Genomic DNA, 22,516 nt, shown 5'->3' on the forward strand with positions numbered 1-22,516 from the left:
TGAAATACTCAGACCGGCCCGTCTGGCACCAACAACCATGCCACGCTCCAAATTGCTTAAATCACCTTTCTTTCCCATTCAGACATTCAGTTTGGAGTTCAGGAGATTGTCTTGACCAGGACCACACCCCTAAATGCATTGAATCACCTGCCATGTGATTGGTTGGTTAGATAATTGCATTCATGAGAAATTGAACACCTGTTCCTAATAATCCTTTAGGTGAGTGTATATATATATATATATATATGACGTAATTTCATATCAACCTCAGTGATTAAACCCAAAATTATCCCATCAGCCCCTGCGCCTGAAATAGCCCATCTATGTATTGGCCCCGTGTCCGATGGTGTATACAGCTGCTGCTTCGAGTAATAGAAACAGCCCTGGTACAGATGGGTCTGTATACGGTAATGGAGTCTATGGTTTTTATAGTATTCATATGGTAGAAGCACAGGTGAAGTTGTGGAGCCGACCAAGCCCGAAATGGCAACAGAACCCGGGCGGCCAAACCACTCCCAGTCATGTGATTTTCCTGTGACAGTACAGGGTTACATTGCATGAATTGTGCAACCCTGGATACAAAAGTGTTTTTCAGAGCATTGTGCGTTTCTTGTCAGATTTCTGGGTCATGATTTCGTTGTACTAATGCTTTCTAGTCAAACGTGTAGATTGAACTAAATTTATGGTTTTAGTCGATTACGCAACTAAAGATTGTAATTTGATCTTTGCTGAATAAGTTAATGGGTAATTTTCCCATAACTACGTAGATTGTGGTCCTGATGTCTTATTTCACAGTACATAGGTAAGGCAATTTACAAGTTACACATTTGTTTAAACATGAGTTTTTTATGCTATTGTGCACAGTAAAACATCATATATTTATTAATATTAATATTAATATACTCCTGAAAAACCCCTTCATAGTGGTAAAAACATTTAAGGTTATAGAGGCGGGCAGACTGGCCAGCCTCGATTTTAAATACAAGGGGGCTGTATTGAGGCTGGTCAATGTCTATGCCCCAACCAGCCAGAGAGAGAGAGTCCTCTTTCTCCCTCAGCTACGCCCGCTCCTGATCGGCACCTTGCCAGTTATCATTTCAGGTGATTTCAACTGTGCTCTGAGGGATGTAGACCGGAGTAAGCCCCGCAACGATAGATCCAGCAGGGACCTCGCTGCGTTCGTGGAGGACTTTGAACTCTGCGACGCAGGTCGGGACCTGGTCCCCTTGTTCACCTGGGTGAGTTCTTCTGGCTCCTCCTTCTCCAGGATAGATTTCATCCTCCTCAGTAAGCCACTGGAGAGGACCGCCATGTCTTCGGAGGTGGTCTTCTTTTCAGACCACAGGCTCCTGACGACAGAGGTGCTCATCCCGAGCACACGGGAGTCGGGGCCTGGGGTCTGGAAGCTCAACACCTCCCTGCTCGATGACCCTCGTGTTATTAAGACCTTTAGCAGATGCCTCGAGGAGTGGAGGACCCTGAAGGACCTTTTTGATTCTCCCATAGAGTGGTGGGAGATGGTGAAGAAAAGGACCAAGGGCTACTTCATTCAGCTGGGGAAACGGAAAGCTCGTGAGAGGCGGGCGAGATATTCCCATCTAAACGCCCGCCTCCAGCGCCTGAGTCTTTTACAGCTCAGAGGCTTCGACCTAGCTGAGGAGGTGGCTCGGGTCAAACTGAGTCTCTCCGCCCTCTATCGGGAGGAGCAAGAGAAGATCAAGGTCCTTTCCAGGGTCCGCATCATGGAGGACGATGAGAAATGCAGCCGCTTCTTCTTCAAGAAAACGAAGGAGAGGCGGCCTGCAATGTCCTCCATGATCGACTCCTCGGGGCAAGAGGTGGAGGGCAGAGAGGCTGTTGAGACAGTGGTGCGGGATTTCTACAGGGAGTTGTACGATCAGAAGGTGGTGGATCAAAATCTGATCCATCACTTTCTGTCCCTGTTGGAGTCCCGCAATGAGGGGGACGAGGAGGAGGAGGAGGATCCAGAGATCACCACCACTGAACTCTCCCAGGTGATAAAGAGTCTTAACTCTGGAAGGACACCGGGTCCCAACGGGATCCCTGCTGAGTTCTATAAGATCTTTTGGGAGGTGCTTAAAGAAGATCTGGCCCAGGTCTTGGGGTCGATGTACAGAGAGGGCAGATTGGCCCCTTCTATGAAGAAGAGTATCCTCTCCCTTCTTCACAAGAAGGGAGACCAAAAAGATCTGAGGAACTGGTGGCCGGTCAGCCTCCTGTGCACCGACTACAAGATACTGGCCAAAGCACTGACGCTCCGGCTGCAGCGGCCACTCCCTCAAGTCGTGGGTCCCGACCAGGTCTGTGGTGCCCGGGGGAGATCGGCGGCCGACAACGCCATGCTGCTCAGGGATGTCGTGGCCTACTCGAACGAGAGAGGGCTTCCCCTGGTCCTAATCAGCTTGGACCAGGAGAAAGCCTTCGACAGAGTGGGCCACGAATACCTGCAGCTCGTCATGGAGAGGATGGGTCTCGCTCTTGGCCTGAGGAAGTGGGTTAAGATCATCTACAGCGGTCTAAGCAGCAGGGTCCTTGTGAACCGCCACCTGACCGAACCATTTCCGGTCAGGTCGGGGGTCCGGCAGGGTTGTCCCCTGTCGGCCCTGCTGTACGTCCTCTGCTTGGAGCCGTTCATGCAGGCGATCCGCCGGGACGTCCGGGTGACAGGTTTCCATCTCCCGGGTTCCGGCGGAGAGCAACTGAAGGCCCTGGCCTATATGGACGACGTGGCCGTGGTTTGCACGGACGCTCCGTCCGTGGCCAGGGTCGAGGAACTGCTGGACGGCTTCTGCAGGGCGACGGGGGCCGCTGTCAACAAGGCCAAGAGCGAGGTCTACCTCTCCAGGGCATGGCCTGTCGGCCGGGACCCGCCGACCGTGTTCCCTGTGAAGCCGTCTATCAAGGTTCTGGGGATCACGATCGACGGGACCAACACGGGCACCCGGAGCTGGGAGGAGGCCATATCGAAGGTCCAAAAGAAGATCCACGGCTGGAGCACAAGGACCTGGACGATGGCTGGTAAGGTGCTGGTCGTAAAGGCCATCCTCTTCCCGATACTCCTCTACGTAGGAATGATCTTCCCCCCAGACAAGGTCATCGCAAAACTAGTGACCCCAATTATATTTCGGTTTGTCTGGGGGAGCAAAATGGAGAAGCTGAAAAGAGTGCAGATGGTGAAGGGTACCCTGGATGGAGGCAGGGGGGTCCCGGACGTTGTGCGGCTGATAAAGGCGCAGGGGCTGGCCTATGTGGTCAAGAACATCCAGGCTGCTGGCAAGAAAGTGAGTTTCATGAACCGCTTTTATTTTGCCAGCAGCCTGAGACCATTCGGCCTCTGTGCCATGGATAACACCAGGCCGCACTCGTGGGATCCCCCGCCGTTCTACAGGGCGCTCCGAGCCTTTGCACTCGAAGTAGGCCTCCATAAAGTCGTGCTGGCCTCCTGGGATTATAAGACCATCTGTAGCCAGATGAGATCTACCCAGGAGACCAGCCAGATAGAAGATTTCCCTCCCGAAACCTGCCGGTTTATCTGGGCTAACGCTACGCACGTTTGCCTCACGAATACGCAGAAAGATGTCTCCTGGATGGCTGTGAGTCGGTGTCTCCCCACCCGAGTGTTCATGCACAGAAGGGGCATAGCTCCTTATGACACCTGCCCCTATAAGGGTTGCCTGGGGAAGGAGACGGAGGCTCACATCTTTAGTGAGTGCCCCTCCGCCTACAGGGTCTGGCTCCTGTTTTCTCCGTTCCTCCACAGGTTTGCCGTTCCTGCGCGGGCGACCGCCCAGCAGATCCTGTACGGTCCTACCAGGGGACTAACATCTTCCACCCTGAGGTGCTGGTGGCGTGTCGTCTGCGCAGTGAAGCAGGCCCTGTGGGAGGGACGGAACATCTGTCTATTCAATAAGCAGGAGCTGGACCCGATTGTCATCGCGCGGAGGGGCATGGTGCTCGTAAGGGACTACGTCAATCTGGAGGTCCATCAGAGGGGCAAGGAGGAAGCCTATAAGAACTGCCACATACAAGATCTGGGGGAGCTCAGGATCCCATGATGGGACCCACCTCCGGGGACGGTCAGTTCCCCCTGCTGGAGCCCGAGTCCAAGATCTTTTAATTATTTTATGGATGATTGTTTTTAAAACGATTTTAAAATGAATCTTAACTGTTTTTAAAGATTTAGTTGTTTTTAAATCACTAATTGTTTAGGGGTTTTTTGGTTTAGTTTTGTTATATTTTTTTTGTCAAATACATTGTCCGTTTTGGATTTAATTTTAAATGCATTGGACCTTTTTTGTTTGTTTTTTATTTTTACCTTTTTAATTGTTTCTTTATTTTGTCCAATGCATTTTCAGTTATTTTCAATGTATTTGACTTTTATGTTGGTGAGCAGTTTTTCTTTAATCACGTTTGTTTTGTTGTTTTGTGCACATGTTTATTTGAAGTTAATTGTTTTGTTTTTCGTTAAATCACAAAGATTTTAAAAATTTTAAGTGATTTTAAGAATTGTATTTTAAAAGTTTTTAATCACAAGTATTAAAAATTTGAATTGTTTTTCTTTTATGTAATGTAAAATACTACACACAATAAAACAGTATTTTCAGAGCATTGTGCGTTTCTCGTCAGATTTCTGGGTCATGATTTCGTACTAATGCTTTCTAGTCAAACGTGTAGATTGAACTAAATGTATGGTTTTAGTCGATTACGCAACTAAAGATTGTAATTTGATCTTTGCTGAATAAGTTAATGGGTAATTTTCCCATAACTACGTAGATTGTGGTCCTGATGTCTTATTTCACAGTACATAGGTAAGGCAATTTACAAGTTACACATTTGTTTAAACATGAGTTTTTTATGCTATTGTGCACAGTAAAACATCATATATTTATTAATATTGTACCTTTTTAAGTTTTGTACTAAAGATCTCATAACCGACCCCTGTCCCCAACTAGAATTTAGATTTGGAAGCTTGTTAAAATAAAACATAGTTATTATTTGTATTAAACCCTTCATGTGTGCCCCCCCCCCATTTTCCACAAAAATCTCATAACTGACATCCTAAGGGATTTGTGTGTGGAAACAGCATTTCAATAAAGTTTTCTGAATGAGGTGAAAGATCAAGGCCTTGTGTCAGTGAACACCACAGACCCAGGTAAGGAGTGCTTAATCTTTTCTTAAAAATATTCATTCAACTTAGAAGTGTCTCTTAGCACATTGTTGTAGCACATAACCAACACCCAAGGAATAAAATGAAACTGAAATATTAAAGGAGTATGAACGTATTTGACCAAAAACTGACTCTTTCTCAATGCTAATTTAGTTTTGAACAAGAAACAAAATGGCTGCCACATGTGTTAAAATTAGGGATGTACCGATACCACTTTTTTCAGACCGAGTACAAGTACGAGTACTTACATTTGTGTACTTGCCGATACCAAGTACTTAATAAGGCAGTATTTTCCCCAAAAAAACAATTACCATCAAAGTGCAATGCATTTGAAGAAAGTTTTTATTTGTAGATGGACTCTGGTTGATACAAAATAAAATATAAATAATATCTGAGTATTAAATAAAATGTATAACAGGAGGCAATTTCTGACATCCAAAAATGAACATTAAACTTTCTGTGTAAACACAGCCTCCACACTGGCACTGTCTCCACATTTCAATTAAATGTCTAACTCACTGAATAGCAGCACTACATCACAAACCCTGCTGTAACAGAACCACTGAAATAGTCCTCATACATTAGTGCGTCTCTAAGGACTGAGCCTTTTTGGAAAGGTGAGAGGCAGGTTCTTTTGATGAATACAATCATCTCAGTATGATCCGCTGTGAGCTTACAAGACACCAGGGGAATATGTGTAGTTTGTGGTCACTCAGTTAAAGTTTTTTTTTTGTTGAACATGTTGCATTTATTTTTACTTCTTAGTTAATGTTATTTTGTAACTATTTATTATTAAATAATAATAATAACAATTAGTCGCGAGAGAGACGGGGAGGAGGGAATAATAATAATAATAATAATAATAAGTAGTCGAGAGAGAGAGAGAGAGAGACGGGGAGGAGGGGGTGTTTAAAATAGGGCTACAGCACAATTATTGACGAGTTATATTTTACAACATAAACCGTTCATACATATTTTGAGCACAGGTTGAATTGGTTATGCTATGCCATGAGCCACAATAAATAAATAATAATAATAATATATATAATAATATACATATAGATTATTATTCACATGTTACACGTCATTGATTTGAACTGTACTATCAATACAAACACAACTAGGCTAGATACCCCGTTGCAATGAAAAGAAAACGATAGATGAAAGACTAATGAGACGCACGGGACCCGCAGCAGCCAATCAGAGCTGAGCTACTGAAGGGGGGAAACCGGGGAAGAATAAACATGGCAGCAATATTAGCTTTTCGGAAGTATTTATTAAAATACTTCAAATTCAAATAGTTGTTTTAGGGCAGGTTATTTACAATTACAGGGGAAATAATAATATTTAAAGTGACCAGCTCCATGTTTGTTTACTTTTTCTGGATGGATGACGCGTGTTTCCGCAAGAAACAGTGTCGAGGCTGTTAAAAAGACAATGAAAAGAGACCCCACGACAAAGGATTGAGATCAGTGTTCAGTGTGCGACCCCTTGTTCTTCAATGATCGTGTAGCGCGACTCCTTCACCAGCGAAACAGCAATTCGGCGACAACCGGCCGCGAAGCGTGAACTGCGCATGCACGGAAATAAAAATCGTCTCGCAGTGTGAAAGTCGTGCAGTGAGAGCCGGGCTAAGGGCTGCGATTTGTTTGTGGAGGCGATGACCGTTGACGTGACTCGATTCAGTTTGTTTGGACACACATGGAAATTGGGCTTAAAGGCATTCAGGGCAGAAAACAGAGAGTTTTTACAATCTGGAACAATGTGATGCGATGTGGTTGAAGCTGCAAACTTGGGACATTCAAAAAGAGACTGGATAGGATCCTTGGATCACTTAGTTATTAATGGACATCAAACGAGCACGATGGGTCGACCTCCTGTGGTTTGTAAATGTGTGATCTTACGATATCTGTTCGCTTATGACATCACTCGTTTTTGCATAGTAACAGTTGCCATGATTGGATTAGTTTTGCTCCGGAACTCTGTTAGCTCTGTTGGTGTGTGGAGAATTAGCGACTGGTCGTTGTTTTGACACAGAGACATTCATTCTGAGAAGCAGTATTATTTGCGAGTAATATCAGCATCAAATAATGAAAGGGATTCGTCTGAGAGACAATCCCAGATTCAGGTAGGTCGTTTCATTAGTCAGTGGGTTTCTTTTTATTGCAACAGGGAATGCTAAGCCTACATTTTTTGTGGAATGAAAGTAAAGTCTGCAATGTGCACACACAATGTGACTAATAATGTATATGTTTTTACGCCAGGTATTGTATGGAATCTTTTTCCATAATAATCAAACTAAATAATCCACTGTCTTTGATAGATTCATAGTGAAACTGATATATGGTACATATATGGTACCATGGTGTAAAACTTCAAACAAAGCTCTACAGTGGATGTATGTATATGCCACTGTACAGTTTCTGTTCACCTACCTTTGGCTGGCTATATATGGCGTTATTGGAGTGTTAATTTTGTAATAAACTGCCTGTGCGGTTACAGTATGTGAAGTCTACATGATCTTCAATTCAAAGTTTTAGAGCATGTATTTCATTCAATTCTTAGCTATCATTTGTTTTTCTCTAAATGTTTTTAAGTGTTATTTGGTGGCATGGGTGCATAAACGGGCTAAGTGCTTATATTCTATAAAAGGTATTTTTGATGCAGGAAAGGTTTGCAGAATACAGAATTAACTGCAGTCTGTTTAATGTTTTATAGATATTTGTGTCCTTTTCTTTCTTTGTTTCCTAGACTAGATTGAACCTATAGACTAGTCACGAACTCCAGGGCTGTATTTTTTTCTTTTTTTTTCTTTTATTGTTCTTAACTTTTTCCTGGTATTTCCACAGGGCAGAGAGAGAACTGCTGGGCCTGGAGTCTACGCTGGATGAGGTGAGGAACCCTTCAGGATTTATCTCAGTACATCGATGCTAGGGTTTGAAACTGTCCTTGCCAGATGAAGTCAGTTTAACATTATTTCCCTCTGTGTTACACCCTTCATAGACACTATTTGAGTATACCCACGTGTCCACAGACACACTGGACTACACATGGCTTCACGTCCTAGCAACCAGACACTGGCACTTCCCTTTTATTATATAAGGCATATATTCCCAGACTATCGACAAGCAATCTAGCCAGGTCTGGTACAGGAGTCTCTGTGTTCTATGATGCATGGGTGTGGGCGCTGTGGGGAGGTAGAGCATTGTGTTTTTTTTAAATGCTGATGGTCTTTTATGATATTGATCAGATCCTTTAGTCTGCATCCCTAAAGTTGCTACTTTACTAGAAAACTTTGGATTATTCTCGGGTTACCAATTACATTTTAACAAAAGTGAGTGCTTGCTGCAATGAAAATCTCACAAGTCACAGTACCTGTTCGTTTAGCTCAATCAGACTTTCAAAAATGTTCTAGTTTACCCCTCTCTTTAACTAGCAGAGTGCAGTCAGTTAAAATGAACATTTAACCAATTTCTATACTTGTTTCAGAGTCTTCCTCTTTTTATACCAAAGTTCTTCTTTTGAACTCTTACTCAGTTAATGAAATCCTTCATTTGGAGGAACAAACCTCCCAGCATCTCTAAGGTTGTGCTTCAGAGGGGCTGGTCAAGTGGTGGCCTGGTTCTCCCTAATATTCTGTTTTCTTACTGGGCTGCCAATATCAATAAAAATAAAATGATTACTGGCTACACATGCCGGATACGGACTGATGTCTACTAGAAGCACATTTTTGGCACCCATCTACTCTCTTGGCGCTTTGGTTTGCTCCGCTCTGACCCCATCCCACTATACTTCTAATCCCATTGTACTCTCATCACTCAAAATCTGGACTCAATTTCATATTCACTTCTATCTCAAAGCCTCCTCTGTGTTGGGTACAAGTTGTGGTAATCAATAATTGTAATTGTGTGAGGACACCAAACTAGAGTACAGTTCATCTTTTAATTTCCTGCTCTCGCATCCTTTCTCAGGAGCAGGTGAAGGAGAGCCTGTGTAAGCCAGATCAGGCCCAGTTTGCTGCCTCTGCTCCCAAAAGTGAGGAGCCCCAGCACCTCCCAGCCAAGAAGACTGAGGAGAGGAAGAAATATGACCGGGAGTTCCTGCTGGGCTTCCGGTTCATTGCTGCCAGCATGCAGAAACCAGAGGGGATGCCACACATTGCCGATGTGGTCCTGGAGAAGGTATGCAGCCCCCTGCTTGTCTAGAGGAGCCTAGAGGAGTTTTATTTTCTTATTTTCTGCATTGTTCTGATGGATGTGTTTAATGTTGATATTGTACGGTCTCATTTGTACTGATATACCATGTTGCATGTTTCTTGTCAACTGCTTTGTAATTGTGATTTGTTGTTAAATTGTTATTTCGAATACTGTATGTGTGCTACCTGTCCACCGAGCCAGTTACTAGAAGACTGTTTTATGGCTTGAAGGAATAGCGGCTTTGGTCTGATCCTTTCTCCCTCCCTCCCCTCTCTCCAGGCCAATAAGTCCCCTTTGTGTCCCCTGCAGGGGATAAAATTTGGCCACTAGCCACCGTGTCTGGTAGATGGAAAAAACTTAGCAGCCACTTGGTATTTTTACCAGCCAAAGGCAAACATCCCCAAATATGCATGAGGGTGTGTAAATGTGTGGTGAACATGTTAAAACGTGGCATTTATTCAGGTAATTAATCTATCACCATAACAAAAGCTAATTGCACACATGTATAGACTAGACAGGTGTGTATGAAGGAAAAGGATCAGGATAGAAAAAACATGCTCCCACACAGTTTCTACTTGCAAGTGTTATAAGGTCTTTGATCAAAATATTGCATTCTATTGAATTATAACACTTGCTAGTAGAGACAGTGTGCAGGAACATCTTTTTCAAATTAATCAATCACATATGCAATAACATGGCAGCTAAACTAACACATGAGAAGGGGTGTTATATGGTGACACATTACTTCTCTTCATTCTCCTCTTCCTCTGTGCTTGTAAACACATTCAATCTGTCTAAATTGTAGGTGTGACTCAAGTTCACTGTACAAGTTCCCTTTGAATATCCAACAGCTAATGTAAAGTGTCCACTTGAGTACAGCTCAAGTAGGCAATTCAGAGATTGTGTGGCATGAGAATCTATTTGTGCTGCCCTGCCCCGACCAGCCGACTGACTCTTTGTCCCCCCAGCCCTCAGGAATGGGCCCCCGAGGCTCCCAGCAGGGCCAGAATAAGGAGCCACGTAAGATCATTACAGGAGTGTCATTCACAAGTGAAGTGAAGCTCAACAAGGCTGAGAAGGCCTGGAAGCCAAGCATAAGGAAGGCTACCACAGCGGACCCCGAGACCATCAAGACAGAGGTATGTAGGAGCAGTGGACACGGTTCTTGTTTGTTGGGTGGGATAAATAACTTGCTAGTCTTAAAGGGGATTGTGGGTAAACTTGGTGCCCCTGTGATGATCGTGTCTGGACCTCTAATGATAGAGAAGTGGAACTGAGGGGCTACATATGCTCACAAGCACCCACCTCACCAGTACAAATAATACCATGGACTTGGCCAAGGTTTACAGAACTAACCCTTTTTCCTTCCTTCCCTTCTCCCTCCTTTCCCCTTCAACAGGAGATGTTCCGCAGGATGCGCAGTATCCTGAACAAGCTGACCCCACAGATGTTCCATCAGCTGATGCGTCAAGTGACCGAGTTGACCATCGACACAGAGGAGCGGCTCAAGGGTGTCGTTGACCTAATCTTTGAGAAGGCCATCTCCGAACCCAACTTCTCCGTCACATACGCCAATATGTGCCACTGCCTTATGGAGGTGAGAGAAGGAGTGTGGCAGGTGTGAGAGTGAGGTAAAAGAGGGAGGGAGGGGATGGTAGAGGGTTGCGAAGAAGCTACATGGATCAGATTCGTTTTGCTGTGGAATTGTAATTTGTGGGAGCTCAGTTTTGAATGGACTAGCAGATTCTGTTGTTGTGAACTGCATATCAAGAAGTATTGCTGAGATGGTAGTAGTGCTCTCGCCATCACTCACCCACACTCTGTGAAAGCCAAGGTGTCGGTTGTTCCAAGTGTGTCTAAGTGTAGAGTTCCAGTGATGATCTCTTATTAGTGCCATGGTGTCTGGGCCTCTGGCATCTAGTGATGGAGGAGCTCATTGAACACTTTCAGTTTCATCCCTCTCCAGAGCTATATGGCACACAGACCATGCTTAGCTAGTTCAAGTTGCCATCTTGCTTACGGTTTATGTTCTCCCTCCTCCTGTTTCTGTAGTTCCACGTCCCTACCACTGGCAAGCCAGGCGTGACTGTGACTTTCCGCAAGATGCTGTTGAGCCGCTGCAAGACGGAGTTTGAGAAGGATAAGGGTAGCAATGAGGTCGTAGAGAAGAAGCAGAAGCAGCTGGATGCATCCTTGGTAATAAAAAATAAATTGTTTATTTATTTTTTTAACTGAAATTTGATAGTCCTTTATTGTAAATAAGGCACAGGTTGGTTGTGCAATCTCAGTAACTATTTATTAAATACTAAGTTACTTACTTAATGGGAAAAGTTGCATTCCCCTCGGACACGATCTTGTGGATGTCAGGTGAGAGGGATGTGATTTTGATGCGCAGGCAGTCCTTGATTGACTCATGTGAATGCCAGTTCCTGTCGTGAGTCTTGATTGCGTTCATAGAGGAAAATGAGGACTCCCAGGTGTAAGTTGATCCAAAAATTGTTAGCACGTAAAACGCAGGTTTCTTTATTGTGCTTGTAAATGCCGGACTTAATACACGAGGATAGAGAGAGTCTCGGGTTCCAGTGGTGTCCGGGTTTTATTGGGGGTTGGATCAGACCAGTAGGGGAACACAAGAAAAAAGGGGAAAAACAAAGCAAAACAAGCACGCAAATGTCTACACAAACAGGGGGCTCTGGACAGTAAGGGGTTGTAGTGTCAATCCTCGGCGGTTAGCTGCCTCGTCGGGGAAGTAGAGGGATTAAATAGAGAAGGCACAGCTGCCGCTGACGACACAGTCGCCTCGGTGCTCATTGCCCGCAGCCGTGAGTCCGCAGCCTGTTTGCGAGGGAGCGTCAACACAGCTGCTGCACATGAGCACCTAATCAGTGGACGTCAGCAGCAGCTGTGCCGTGACAGACAGCGGCCTGTCACAGTGCTGTATTCCTCTGAGCATGCCCCCCAAAATACACACAAGGACTCGGCACTCCTATGCGCATCCCTGATTTGGCTCGACGTCTGGAATTCAATCAGCTCATTTTGACGCTGATAGGGGCAACTGTTTGGCAGATGCAATTACACTATCCATGGGACTTGTTGGTAGCCAATTCCTCCGAAACTGTCACCATGCACTTTTTAAATACCTCCGCGTCTGTGAAGGGCATGTTGTGTTTGGTTAGAACCCAGGATGCTTTTAGGGAGGCACTTGTGAGCTTCTGTTGTTGGGTCAGGCCATGATGGAGGATTCTGCTGCCGTGTGTGTAGCTTGCAGTTAAAGCTTAAAATGTTCTGCATCAGGCCTCTGTCTAGGGTGGGAAGGCCACTTTGAAAGTACCATGCTTAGATTCATAATGTCGTATGAGATTGTATTCTTTGCAAACAGTGACATTTGCATTTGCATTGTCCCCACCAATATATCACTGTAAACATAACTATGTAATTTCAATAAAAGCACTGGCTCATGATGTAGGTACAGTGCATGTGTGGGAATATGACAGAGTCTGTCATTGGTGGCTGACCTCCAGTAAGTAGTTCAAACAAAGGATATGTTAGACATTTCTTTACTTCTACCAAACAATACAATGAAACACAATTATAATCGACACGTCTTCATTTTCCCTGCATTGAATTACATACAGGTCACTCTTTATGTTGGCTAGTGGATAGCTGACATTTGCTAGCTACAGTAACATCAACCAGTGTTTGCAGCTGTTTGAATTTGAGTCAATGAGAGACGCTAGCAATGCAATGTAGTGTTCCTTAGCTGGCAAGGTGACAGAGTGTTCGTGTCTACCGTCTGAAAGGCACTTAATGCACGCAGCTAATATGAGGTTAATCCAGTCAATCGCACCATAGCGATTTCATTTTATGTTGGCAGGGTTCACATACACAATAGCTGAATTTGCTGTATTAAGTAACAGATAATAAACAAAACCTAAACACATATGCCTATCGTATATAATGTTTAACTGCTCAGTGTATGTTTTAGTGTAGTAGTAGTAGTCTAGTGCTTGTGACTGTTTTGTGCGCAACTGTGCACTTGTCTAAATTCATGCCTTGACTATGTTTTCTCGATTGTTACATAAAAATCATGGCTTATTCTAGTACATAATGGCTTTTATATACAATTCCCCAATTCCAAAAAAGCTGGGACAGTATGGAAAATGCTAATAAAAGAGGAGTGATTTATAAATGTTTTTTGACATGTATTTAAACAAAAAACGTATAAAGACAAGGGGCCGGTTGCACAAAAGGTCTTAAATGCTTTTAAGACAATTCTTTAGGTCTTAGACTTAAATTTAAGCCCAACATAAATAGGCCTGTTGCACACAAAAAAATTTAATCAGTTTGGTCTTAAATTTAAGTATTTTTTTAAGCCTATTCTACACCAGGCTTAAATGGGAAAAAGGTATCTCTTGCTATAGAAACTGACATGAAACCAACATGGCAGCACATTTGCCAGGTAATTTAGATTTTTTTATATGAAAGGGCATACATACAAAGTAATGGAAGTTTAACTAATAATAGTTTCAACTAATTTGACACTGACATTTTTAAGTTAATTAATAAAAACTGTATTCATATTTTAGGTGGACTATTACAATATAAATTCAAATATATTATCTAGAATCTATTATAAAGAATGACAACTGTATTAATAACCAACAACTCTTAATACATTACAATGATACTTTTCTCCTTCCCCTTTTAACTCGAATCTTGCCATTTTTAACTTTAACATTTTGATTTCTAGTTTTTCCCTTTACAACAAAAGATTTAAAGGTCCTCTCTTTAAACCTAGTTTTTATTTTTTTGGTTTGAATGGGCCAACATCTTCAGAAAATGGAATTAAATAAGTAAATGTCCTGTTGTTATGTTGTCGGTAATACAGCTGTAAAATAAGCAATATATATTAATAATTGTAACTATACAAATAGGCATACTTTAAAATTTGTATTTGTATTAAACACCACTCCAAAACAATATGCATATTATGTGATGCATTTATATATTTTTAATATAACAAGTGTTTCAACTATTATATCAGATGATAGAGCACAGTGAGGTTTGTCTCTCTGTGTGGTTTGCAGAAGCTGTAACTGTAACTAGAGGGTTAAGAAATGTGATGAGGACAAGCAGGAAGTGTTCGCCCCTGTCAACGTGCTTATTAAACGTAGATGTCAGCGAGTTGTATGTATAAAAACCACTCGTTGAACGCATGAAAACATAGTATACACTTTCTTTTATTGATTGTACTGTATTTAAACATAAAATAAACATTGAAGTAAAACGAAGTACTTTTAAAAAACGAATTTAAAAATACATTTACAGTGCGCACTACGGTGGGATTCATGGCATTTGCATTTTGTGTTATTTCATTCCAGGATTTTTCCCCATTTCCCCAAAAATGTTCTTATGATTAGTTGCTTAACTATCGCAAGTTTTTCATCTTCTGTGAAATTTATATTTTTTAACTTTAGAAGCAGCCATTTTTTTTTCCTTTCTTAACAAAAATAATAAGACCAAACTTTGCTGCTTAGCAACATCAGGTAAGCCAGGGCTAACATAGGACCTGCGGGGTTTTGTTTCGCGCAATGGTCTTACCGTGAGGTCTTACATAAGTCCAATTTCACAGGACTTAGACTAAGGCTAGGGCTTTAAGTAAGACCTTTTTAGTGCAACCGGCCCATTTTAAGGTAAATGTTTATTTTGAAATTGATGTATGCAACACGTTCCAAAAAAGTTGGGACAGGGGCCATTTAGGACTAATAGCGATGTGACAAGTTGAAATAAGAAGGTGATGTGAAACAGGTGAGGCAATCGTGTAATCATAGTATGTAAGGAGCCTCCAAAAATTGCCTAGTCCTTCAGGAGCAAGGATGGGTTGAGGCTCGCCAGTCTGCCAACAGATGCATCAGCGAATAATCCAACACTTTGAGAACAACATTCCCCAATGACAAATTGGTAGGATTTTGGGGATTTCACCTTCTACAGTGCACAATTTAATTAAAAGATTCAAGGAATCCGGTTAAATCGGTGCGTATAGGGCAAGACCGAAAACCACTTCTGAATCTCCCATCACTCAGACATCACTGTCTTAAAAACCATCATGAGTCTGTAATGGATATCCTGACGTGGGCTCGAGAATACTTTGGTAAACCTTTGTCAGTCAACACCATTCGCCGCTGCATCCACAGATGCAAGTTAAGGCTTTACTATGCAAAGCAGAAGCCATACATCAACACTGTCCAGAAGCACCGCTGACTTCTCTGGGCTCGGTCTCATCTGAGATGGACAGTAGCACAGTGGAATCGTATTTTGTGGTTTGACGAGTCAACATTTCAAATAGATTTTGGACAAAAGCGGTCGTGTTCTCTGGGAAAAAGAGGAAAAGGACCATGCAAGCTGTTATCAGCGTCAGGTCCAAAAGCCAGTGTCTGTCATGGTATGGGGGTGTGTCAGTGCCCATGGCATGGGTAATTTGCACATCTGTGAGGGCACCATTAATGCAGAAATATATGTACACATTTTGGAGCAACATATGCTGCCATCCAGACGTCATCTTTTCCAGGGAAGTCCAAACACCAAACCACATTCTGCCCGGATTACAAGCGCATAGTTGCATTAGCAGAGAGTGCGGGTGCTAGCATGGCCTGCCTGCAGTCCTGACCTGTCTCTGATTGAGAATGTGTGGCGCATTATGAAGTATAAAATAAGGTAACGAAGGCCCGTACAGTTGCGCAGCTGAAGAAATGCATAATGGATGAATGGGGGAAAATTCTGCTTGCTAAACTTAACCAACTGGTGTCTTCAGTGCCCAAACACTTAATAAGTATTATTAAAAGAAAAGGTGATGTTACACAGTGGTAAACAGTCGACTGTCCCAACTTTTTTGGCGTGTGTTGCAGTCATCAGATTTGAAATGAGTGTATATTTTCAAAAATAAATTAAATTCACAAAGTAAAACATCAAATAATGTGTCTTCAGTATAGTACAGGGTGAATTGAGTTTTCAAATGACTCTTTTTGTTTGTTTTTTTGCATTTTCCATACTGTCCCAACTTTTTAGGAATTGGAGTTGTACAGCTCTGTATCATTGATTTCTGAAATTGGAGTGGTCTCTTATTTTTTTACAGAGCTGTATATTAGTCTAGTATATAGCCTACATTGTAGTTCTTCTAATAATGTGTTTGTCTCATCTTCGAGACTCTGGGCTACTTAGTAGTACAACAATCTGTTTAACGTTCAATGTGATCCATGACATGATGCATAAATAAAAACGAAAATGACCCCGCTAATACACAACGTTGCCACAATATTGCAGCAACATATTAATATGTGTGTTAGCTGGGAAGCTCTTTTTAATTGTTGTTTTAAAAACAACAATCCCAAAATCCCGGGATTGATAACAGTGCCCAGAATTGGATTCCCTACCCGGCACCCCTCCTTTCCACAATGTGCAGGTCCCCTCTCTGTGAATGCCAATGTGGGCTGTCATTAAGTGCTGTCTGTGTTTGCAGGGCGAGGAGGCCAAGGGCCAGCATCACCGCCGGGCCCTGGGCAACATCCAGTTCATCGGGCAGCTCTTCAAGGTGAAGATGCTCAATGAGAACACCATGCACAACTGCATCATCGTCAAGCTGCTGAGAAAGCAGGACGAGGAGTCCCTGGAGTGCCTGTGCCGACTCCTCTCCACTATCGGCAAGGACCTGCACTCGGAGAAGGCAAAGGTAAGGCCGCTATGCCAAACTGTGCCCTGGCTAAATATCCAGGCACGTCAGACTGCATACTGGTCCTCATATTCTTCTCTAGACATAATGAGCCAAAACTGGGGTGGCCAGTTTGCCAAAAGAGTAAATTCCGTCTCACTGACACTCCTGCGTTGTTTTAAAATGAGCAAACTAGCCTTTCTTCTGCCATCAGTCTTTTAGAGTCACCGGGCCTCTAGACAGTGGTCTGAATAACTGTTTCTGTGCATCTGCAAGAGCTTTCCAGAAGGAATGCTGCTTCACTCAGTAGTATGACGGTACTGCTCTGCCATGCTGTCTGGACTATTTTCTAATCGTTCTGTCTGACCTTTTTACAAGCCCCCCATGGACCAGTACTTCAACCAGATGGAGCAGATGGTCAAAGAGAGGAAGACCTCCTCTCGAATCCGCTTCATGCTGCAGGACGTCTTGGATCTTAGAAGGGTAATGACTGTTGGGAAAATAGAAACCTTCCTTGCTTTCAGCTTCCCATCCCCCCATTCCCTGTCTGCCTCTTGTTTTGTCATTCTCTACTAGTCACTGACTCGTTCTCCCCTTCCTCAGGATAACTGGGTGCCCAGGAGGGGTGACCAGGGCCCTAAGACAATTGACCACATCCACAAGGAAGCCCAGTTGGATGAGCACCGTGAGCAGATCAAGGTGCAACAGCAGCTCATGAACAAGCAGGACAACCGACGTTGGGGCAGGAATAGTGTCCCTGTCTCCAAGAACAGGCCCATTGACACCAGGAGCCTCGGCAAGATCTCAAAGGTAACTGAGAGACACAAATGCCGCCACCCACTACACCCATCCACTTTTGGAGATTTTACACTCATCTTTTCCACTGTCTACATAACCCTAAGTATAATGCTACCCAATTAACTTTTATAGTTACTTTCAGCAAAACCCCAGTTTCTGAGCCCTGTTTTGTTGGCAGCAGTTGAGTGGTTTGGCAGGCTGTGTAGTTGTTTACTTGCTTTAACGTTGGCATATTTGTTCTGTGGATCGTGCTTCTGCTGAACACCTCCATCAAAAATATACAGCATCAGAGGTGAGAAAGGTTCAATGAATCTGTCAGCAATATGATCAAGACATGAATGTAACTCCAATAGAATGTATACTTAATACAGCTCAAGAAGGAAATTCAGAGATTGTGTGGAATGTGAATCTATTTAGATTCATGTGCTGCCCTGCCCTGACCAGTCGACTGACTCTTTGTCCCCCCAGCCGTCAGGAATGGGCCCCCGGGGCTCCCTGCAGGGCCAGAGTAAGCAGCCAAGTAAGATCATTACTGGAGTGTCATTCACAGCTGAGGTGAAGCTCAACAAGGCCGAGAAGGCCTGGAAGCCAAGCATAAGGAAGGCTATCACAGAGGACCGTGAGACCATCAAGACAGAGGTATGTACAGGTTTCCTGGAAAAGTCAGGGGAAAAAAATGGCCTGGGAAAGTCATGGAAAAGTCATGGAAAATGACAAACAATTTTAAGTCATGGGAAATAGCTACACATATAACCCATTTACAACATACATGGAATATAATGTACACTCTGATACAAAGATACAGTTTCAAGGTGTGGAATAACATTTTAATAAATCCTGTTTAAATTTTCCTTTTAGTACATATTCTGTAAAACATGTGGTTATTATGAACGTCTCAGATTAATGTGCCAGATATTATGTACACAGGGATTTCCAAGTCTTGGGACAGTCTGTGTGAAGCGCATATACACTCACCTAAAGGATTATTAGGAACACCTGTTCAATTTCTCATGAATGCAATTATCTAACCAACCAATCACATGGCAGTTGCTTCAATGCATTTAGGGGTGTGGTCCTGGTCAAGACAATCTCCTGAACTCCAAACTGAATGTCTGAATGGGAAAGAAAGGTGATTTAAGCAATTTTGAGCGTGGCATGGTTGTTGGTGCCAGACGGGCCGGTCTGAGTATTTCACAATCTGCTCAATTACTGGGATTTTCACGCACAACCATTTCTAGGGTTTACAAAGAATGGTGTGAAAAGGGAAAAACATCCAGCATGCGGCAGTCCTGTTGGCGAAAATGCCTTGTTGATGCTAGAGGTCAGAGGAGAATGGGCCGACTGATTCAAGCTGATAGAAGAGCAACTTTGACTGAAATAACCACTCGTTACAACCGAGGTATGCAGCAAAGCATTTGTGAAGCCACAACACGTACAACCTTGAGGCGGATGGGCTACAACAGCAGAAGACCCCACCGGGTACCACTCATCTCCACTACAAATAGGAAAAAGAGGCTACAATTTGCACAAGCTTACCAAAATTGGACAGTTGAAGACTGGAAAAATGTTGCCTGGTCTGATGAGTCTCGATTTCTGTTGAGACATTCAGATGGTAAAGTCAGAATTTGGCGTAAACAGAATGAGAACATGGATCCATCATGCCTTGTTACCACTGTGCAGGCTGGTGGTGGTGGTGTAATGGTGTGGGGGATGTTTTCTTGGCACACTTTAGGCCCCTTAGTGCCAATTGGGCATCGTTTAAATGCCACGGCCTACCTGAGCATTGTTTCTGACCATGTCCATCCCTTTATGACCACCATGTACCCATCCTCTGATGGCTACTTCCAGCAGGATAATGCACCATGTCACAAAGGTCGAATCATTTCAAATTGGTTTCTTGAACATGACAATGAGTTCACTGTACTAAACTGGCCCCCACAGTCACCAGATCTCAACCCAATAGAGCATCTTTGGGATGTGGTGGAACGGGAGCTTCGTGCCCTGGATGTGCATCCCACAAATCTCCATCAACTGCAAGATGCTATCCTATCAATATGGGCCAACATTTCTAAAGAATGCTTTCAGCACCTTGTTGAATCAATGCCACGTAGAATTAAGGCAGTTCTGAAGGCGAAAGGGGGTCAAACACAGTATTAGTATGGTGTTCCTAATAATCCTTTAGGTGAGTGTAATATATATATATATATATATATATATATATATTCTCCATATTGTGGAAGTCACTATGGATAAGGGCGTCTGCTAAAAAATAAATAATAATAGTTATATATAATTGACACAAGTATTGTGGGGAAATGGAACAATTGTAGCATTTATTTGCATTTCTTTCCATCCTTTCTTTCCAAGGAGACTGAGAAGGATAAACTTGAGCAGCAGTTCCTGCTGGACTTAGAGTCCATCTGTGCCAGCATGCAGAAACTCCACATTACCGATGTGGTCCTGGAGAAGGTATGCAGCCCTGCTTGTCTAGAGAACCCTAGAGTTTTATTTTCTTATTTTCTGCATTGTTCTGATGGATGTGTTTAATGTTGATATTGGATGGTTTCATTTGTACTTATATACCATGTTGCATGTTTCTTGTCAGCTGCTTTGTAATTGTGATTGTTAGTTAGAATAATGTATGTGTGTTACCTATCCACCGAGCCAGTTACTATTGACTGTTCTTCAGGAACGTCTTTTTGACTGAGTGTTATTTGACGTCTGAAAACATGATAATAGTGATATTATCACATGATTAACATGATAAACATGATAATAATGACATGATAGTGCAAAGTTTGTCAGCTGAAGCCTGTATGTGGGGAAGGAACTAATTTGCATGTTCTGTTGCCTGTTTTTACTCTCTCTCCTGGGCCAAGGGCTGCAGCGGCGACTCTGGCTCCAAGCCCGCTGAGCAGGGTAGGTAGTTCCCATTATTGACCCTCGACAACTTGGCATCTCTGTTAACATGGGTTGTCTGGTCTTGGTGTTTCTAAATTGTGGCACATTGATGTATCACTACAGTGCTTAAATATGCCAGTCTCTGCCAGCTGGAGCAGGATAGCAGCGCAGTGTAAGTGTTGCACGTTTCCAGCCTCAGTCCTTGAGTCCCAGTCCCCATCTTATGTTCCATTTGTGAGTTCATATTTTTTAGTAACCGAAACCATTGAGACTGAGAGAGCCAAGGGCAAAGAGACGGTTGTGTGTGCTGGCCAACAGACTGGAGACACAGTATAGAAGCTAGAATAGAAGAAAATAAGTGATAATGGGTTGTAAAGCTTACCAAACCTGTAATCGCAAACTAATTTTTCTTTTCTCTTCCCCCCTTTAACACGCTGTGTGATGAAGACGATATTAAGGAGGAGAACTTCTACAAATGGCGTTTCCGTAAAGACTTGCCCTCTCTGCGGTCCCTGGAGCGCCTTAGAGAGAGAGCAGAGCAAGCCAGGAAGAGAGAGCGGAGGACTTCTGTTAAACATGGCTGGCATTAGAAATTGAGTGGGGGTGGGAGGGGAAAATTGAAGCACCAATCCTTCTCTGACACAGATGAAAGCTGGAGTTATAATGGATCAACATTTATTAATTTATTCTTCTCTGGTGAATGTTTAACCTAAAAAATAAGGTGTCTAATCAATCCAAAACATAAGCAAAGTAAGATTGCTCTTAACAGTGTGTATGTGGTGGCATATATATATATATACAGTATATGTATATATATATATATATATATATATATGACACTGATAATAAAGTAGGTGATTATATATTTTTAGGTGTAGGAAGATTGGAATGCACTTATTTTTGATTAAGGAGAAATGCAAAAAAAACAAAAAGGTCAGTTGGAGATGCAGCTGGGACATTTCAGAAGACGACAGTGGATGTATGAAGTGTTGGGATTGCTCATGTGATGAGCTGCGTCTGGACTGAACATTTAGATTTTCTGTTTGGAATCCACCCACCTCTGTCTGTCTTTTTTTTCCTCCTACACTTAACATGGGGACCCTCAGAAGCCTTTAACAAGCCTGTCGTGGATTTTAAAGAATACAAAAAATCATTATTAAAAACTTTTAAGGGTTCCAGATGGGTTTGTCAGCTTAAGGGGTTAAATTTTGTTAAACAAAATGATTCCATGATTTATTTTTGTATCTCTAATTGTTTATTTGTTCTATGCTTTAATTTCAGAGTACATTGAGACATTAAACTGATAACATTTCATAGTAGGATTACTGTATATATACACACAATAATATAGCCTATAATTGTGTAGGGCTATATATAAATTATACTATTAGTACATGCATATTATTATTATTATTATTCTTTATTTCTTAGCAGATGCCCTTATCCAGGGCCACTTACAAAATATAAGAGCAATACAAAGTGCAATACAGTACAGCTCAAAGCATAATGCAAATTACAAATTACACAAATGCATAAGAAATATACAGTAAACAATACAAGTCCTACATCCTAGATTGCAAAAGTTAGTAAATGCAGACTTCGTTAAGCACTAAGAAAGGGGGCATAGGGGAAATCAAAATAAAACAATATGAGTACTAGTAAATGCCCAAAGAACAAGCAGGAACTAAAGACAGCTGCAGTACAGGCCTGGCAGAGCATCACCAGGGA

The 22,516-nt window shown here is 42.7% G+C and overlaps 1 protein-coding gene and 1 pseudogene across 1 annotated transcript; both read left to right on the forward strand.

Annotated features, from left to right (window-relative positions):
* The first annotated feature begins 392 nt into the window (after positions 1-392).
* Positions 393-21,378, forward strand: LOC136755199 (eukaryotic translation initiation factor 4 gamma 1-like). Its single transcript, XM_066711684.1, has 13 exons — positions 393-407; positions 3,782-3,898; positions 9,160-9,369; positions 10,353-10,523; positions 10,784-10,981; positions 11,437-11,580; positions 16,901-17,110; positions 17,468-17,572; positions 17,693-17,899; positions 18,356-18,526; positions 20,255-20,356; positions 20,767-20,806; positions 21,236-21,378. Exons 1-13 carry the CDS (start codon positions 393-395, stop codon positions 21,376-21,378), a joined length of 1,833 nt encoding a protein of 610 aa, XP_066567781.1.
* On the forward strand, positions 11,253-11,316 carry LOC136757813 (uncharacterized; annotated as a pseudogene).
* Positions 21,379-22,516: the final 1,138 nt, after the last annotated feature.

Source organism: Amia ocellicauda, chromosome 8 (assembly GCF_036373705.1).
Source record: "Amia ocellicauda isolate fAmiCal2 chromosome 8, fAmiCal2.hap1, whole genome shotgun sequence".
NCBI lineage: Eukaryota > Metazoa > Chordata > Actinopteri > Amiiformes > Amiidae > Amia > Amia ocellicauda.

Bases quoted from the DNA above. Each gene is read 5' to 3' on its own strand.
- LOC136755199 (XM_066711684.1), top strand. The intron at 17,111-17,467 runs GTAAGGCCGCTA...CCTTTTTACAAG, and splicing joins TGCACTCGGAGAAGGCAAAG to CCCCCCATGGACCAGTACTT. The intron at 18,527-20,254 runs GTATGTACAGGT...TTTCTTTCCAAG, and splicing joins GTGAGACCATCAAGACAGAG to GAGACTGAGAAGGATAAACT.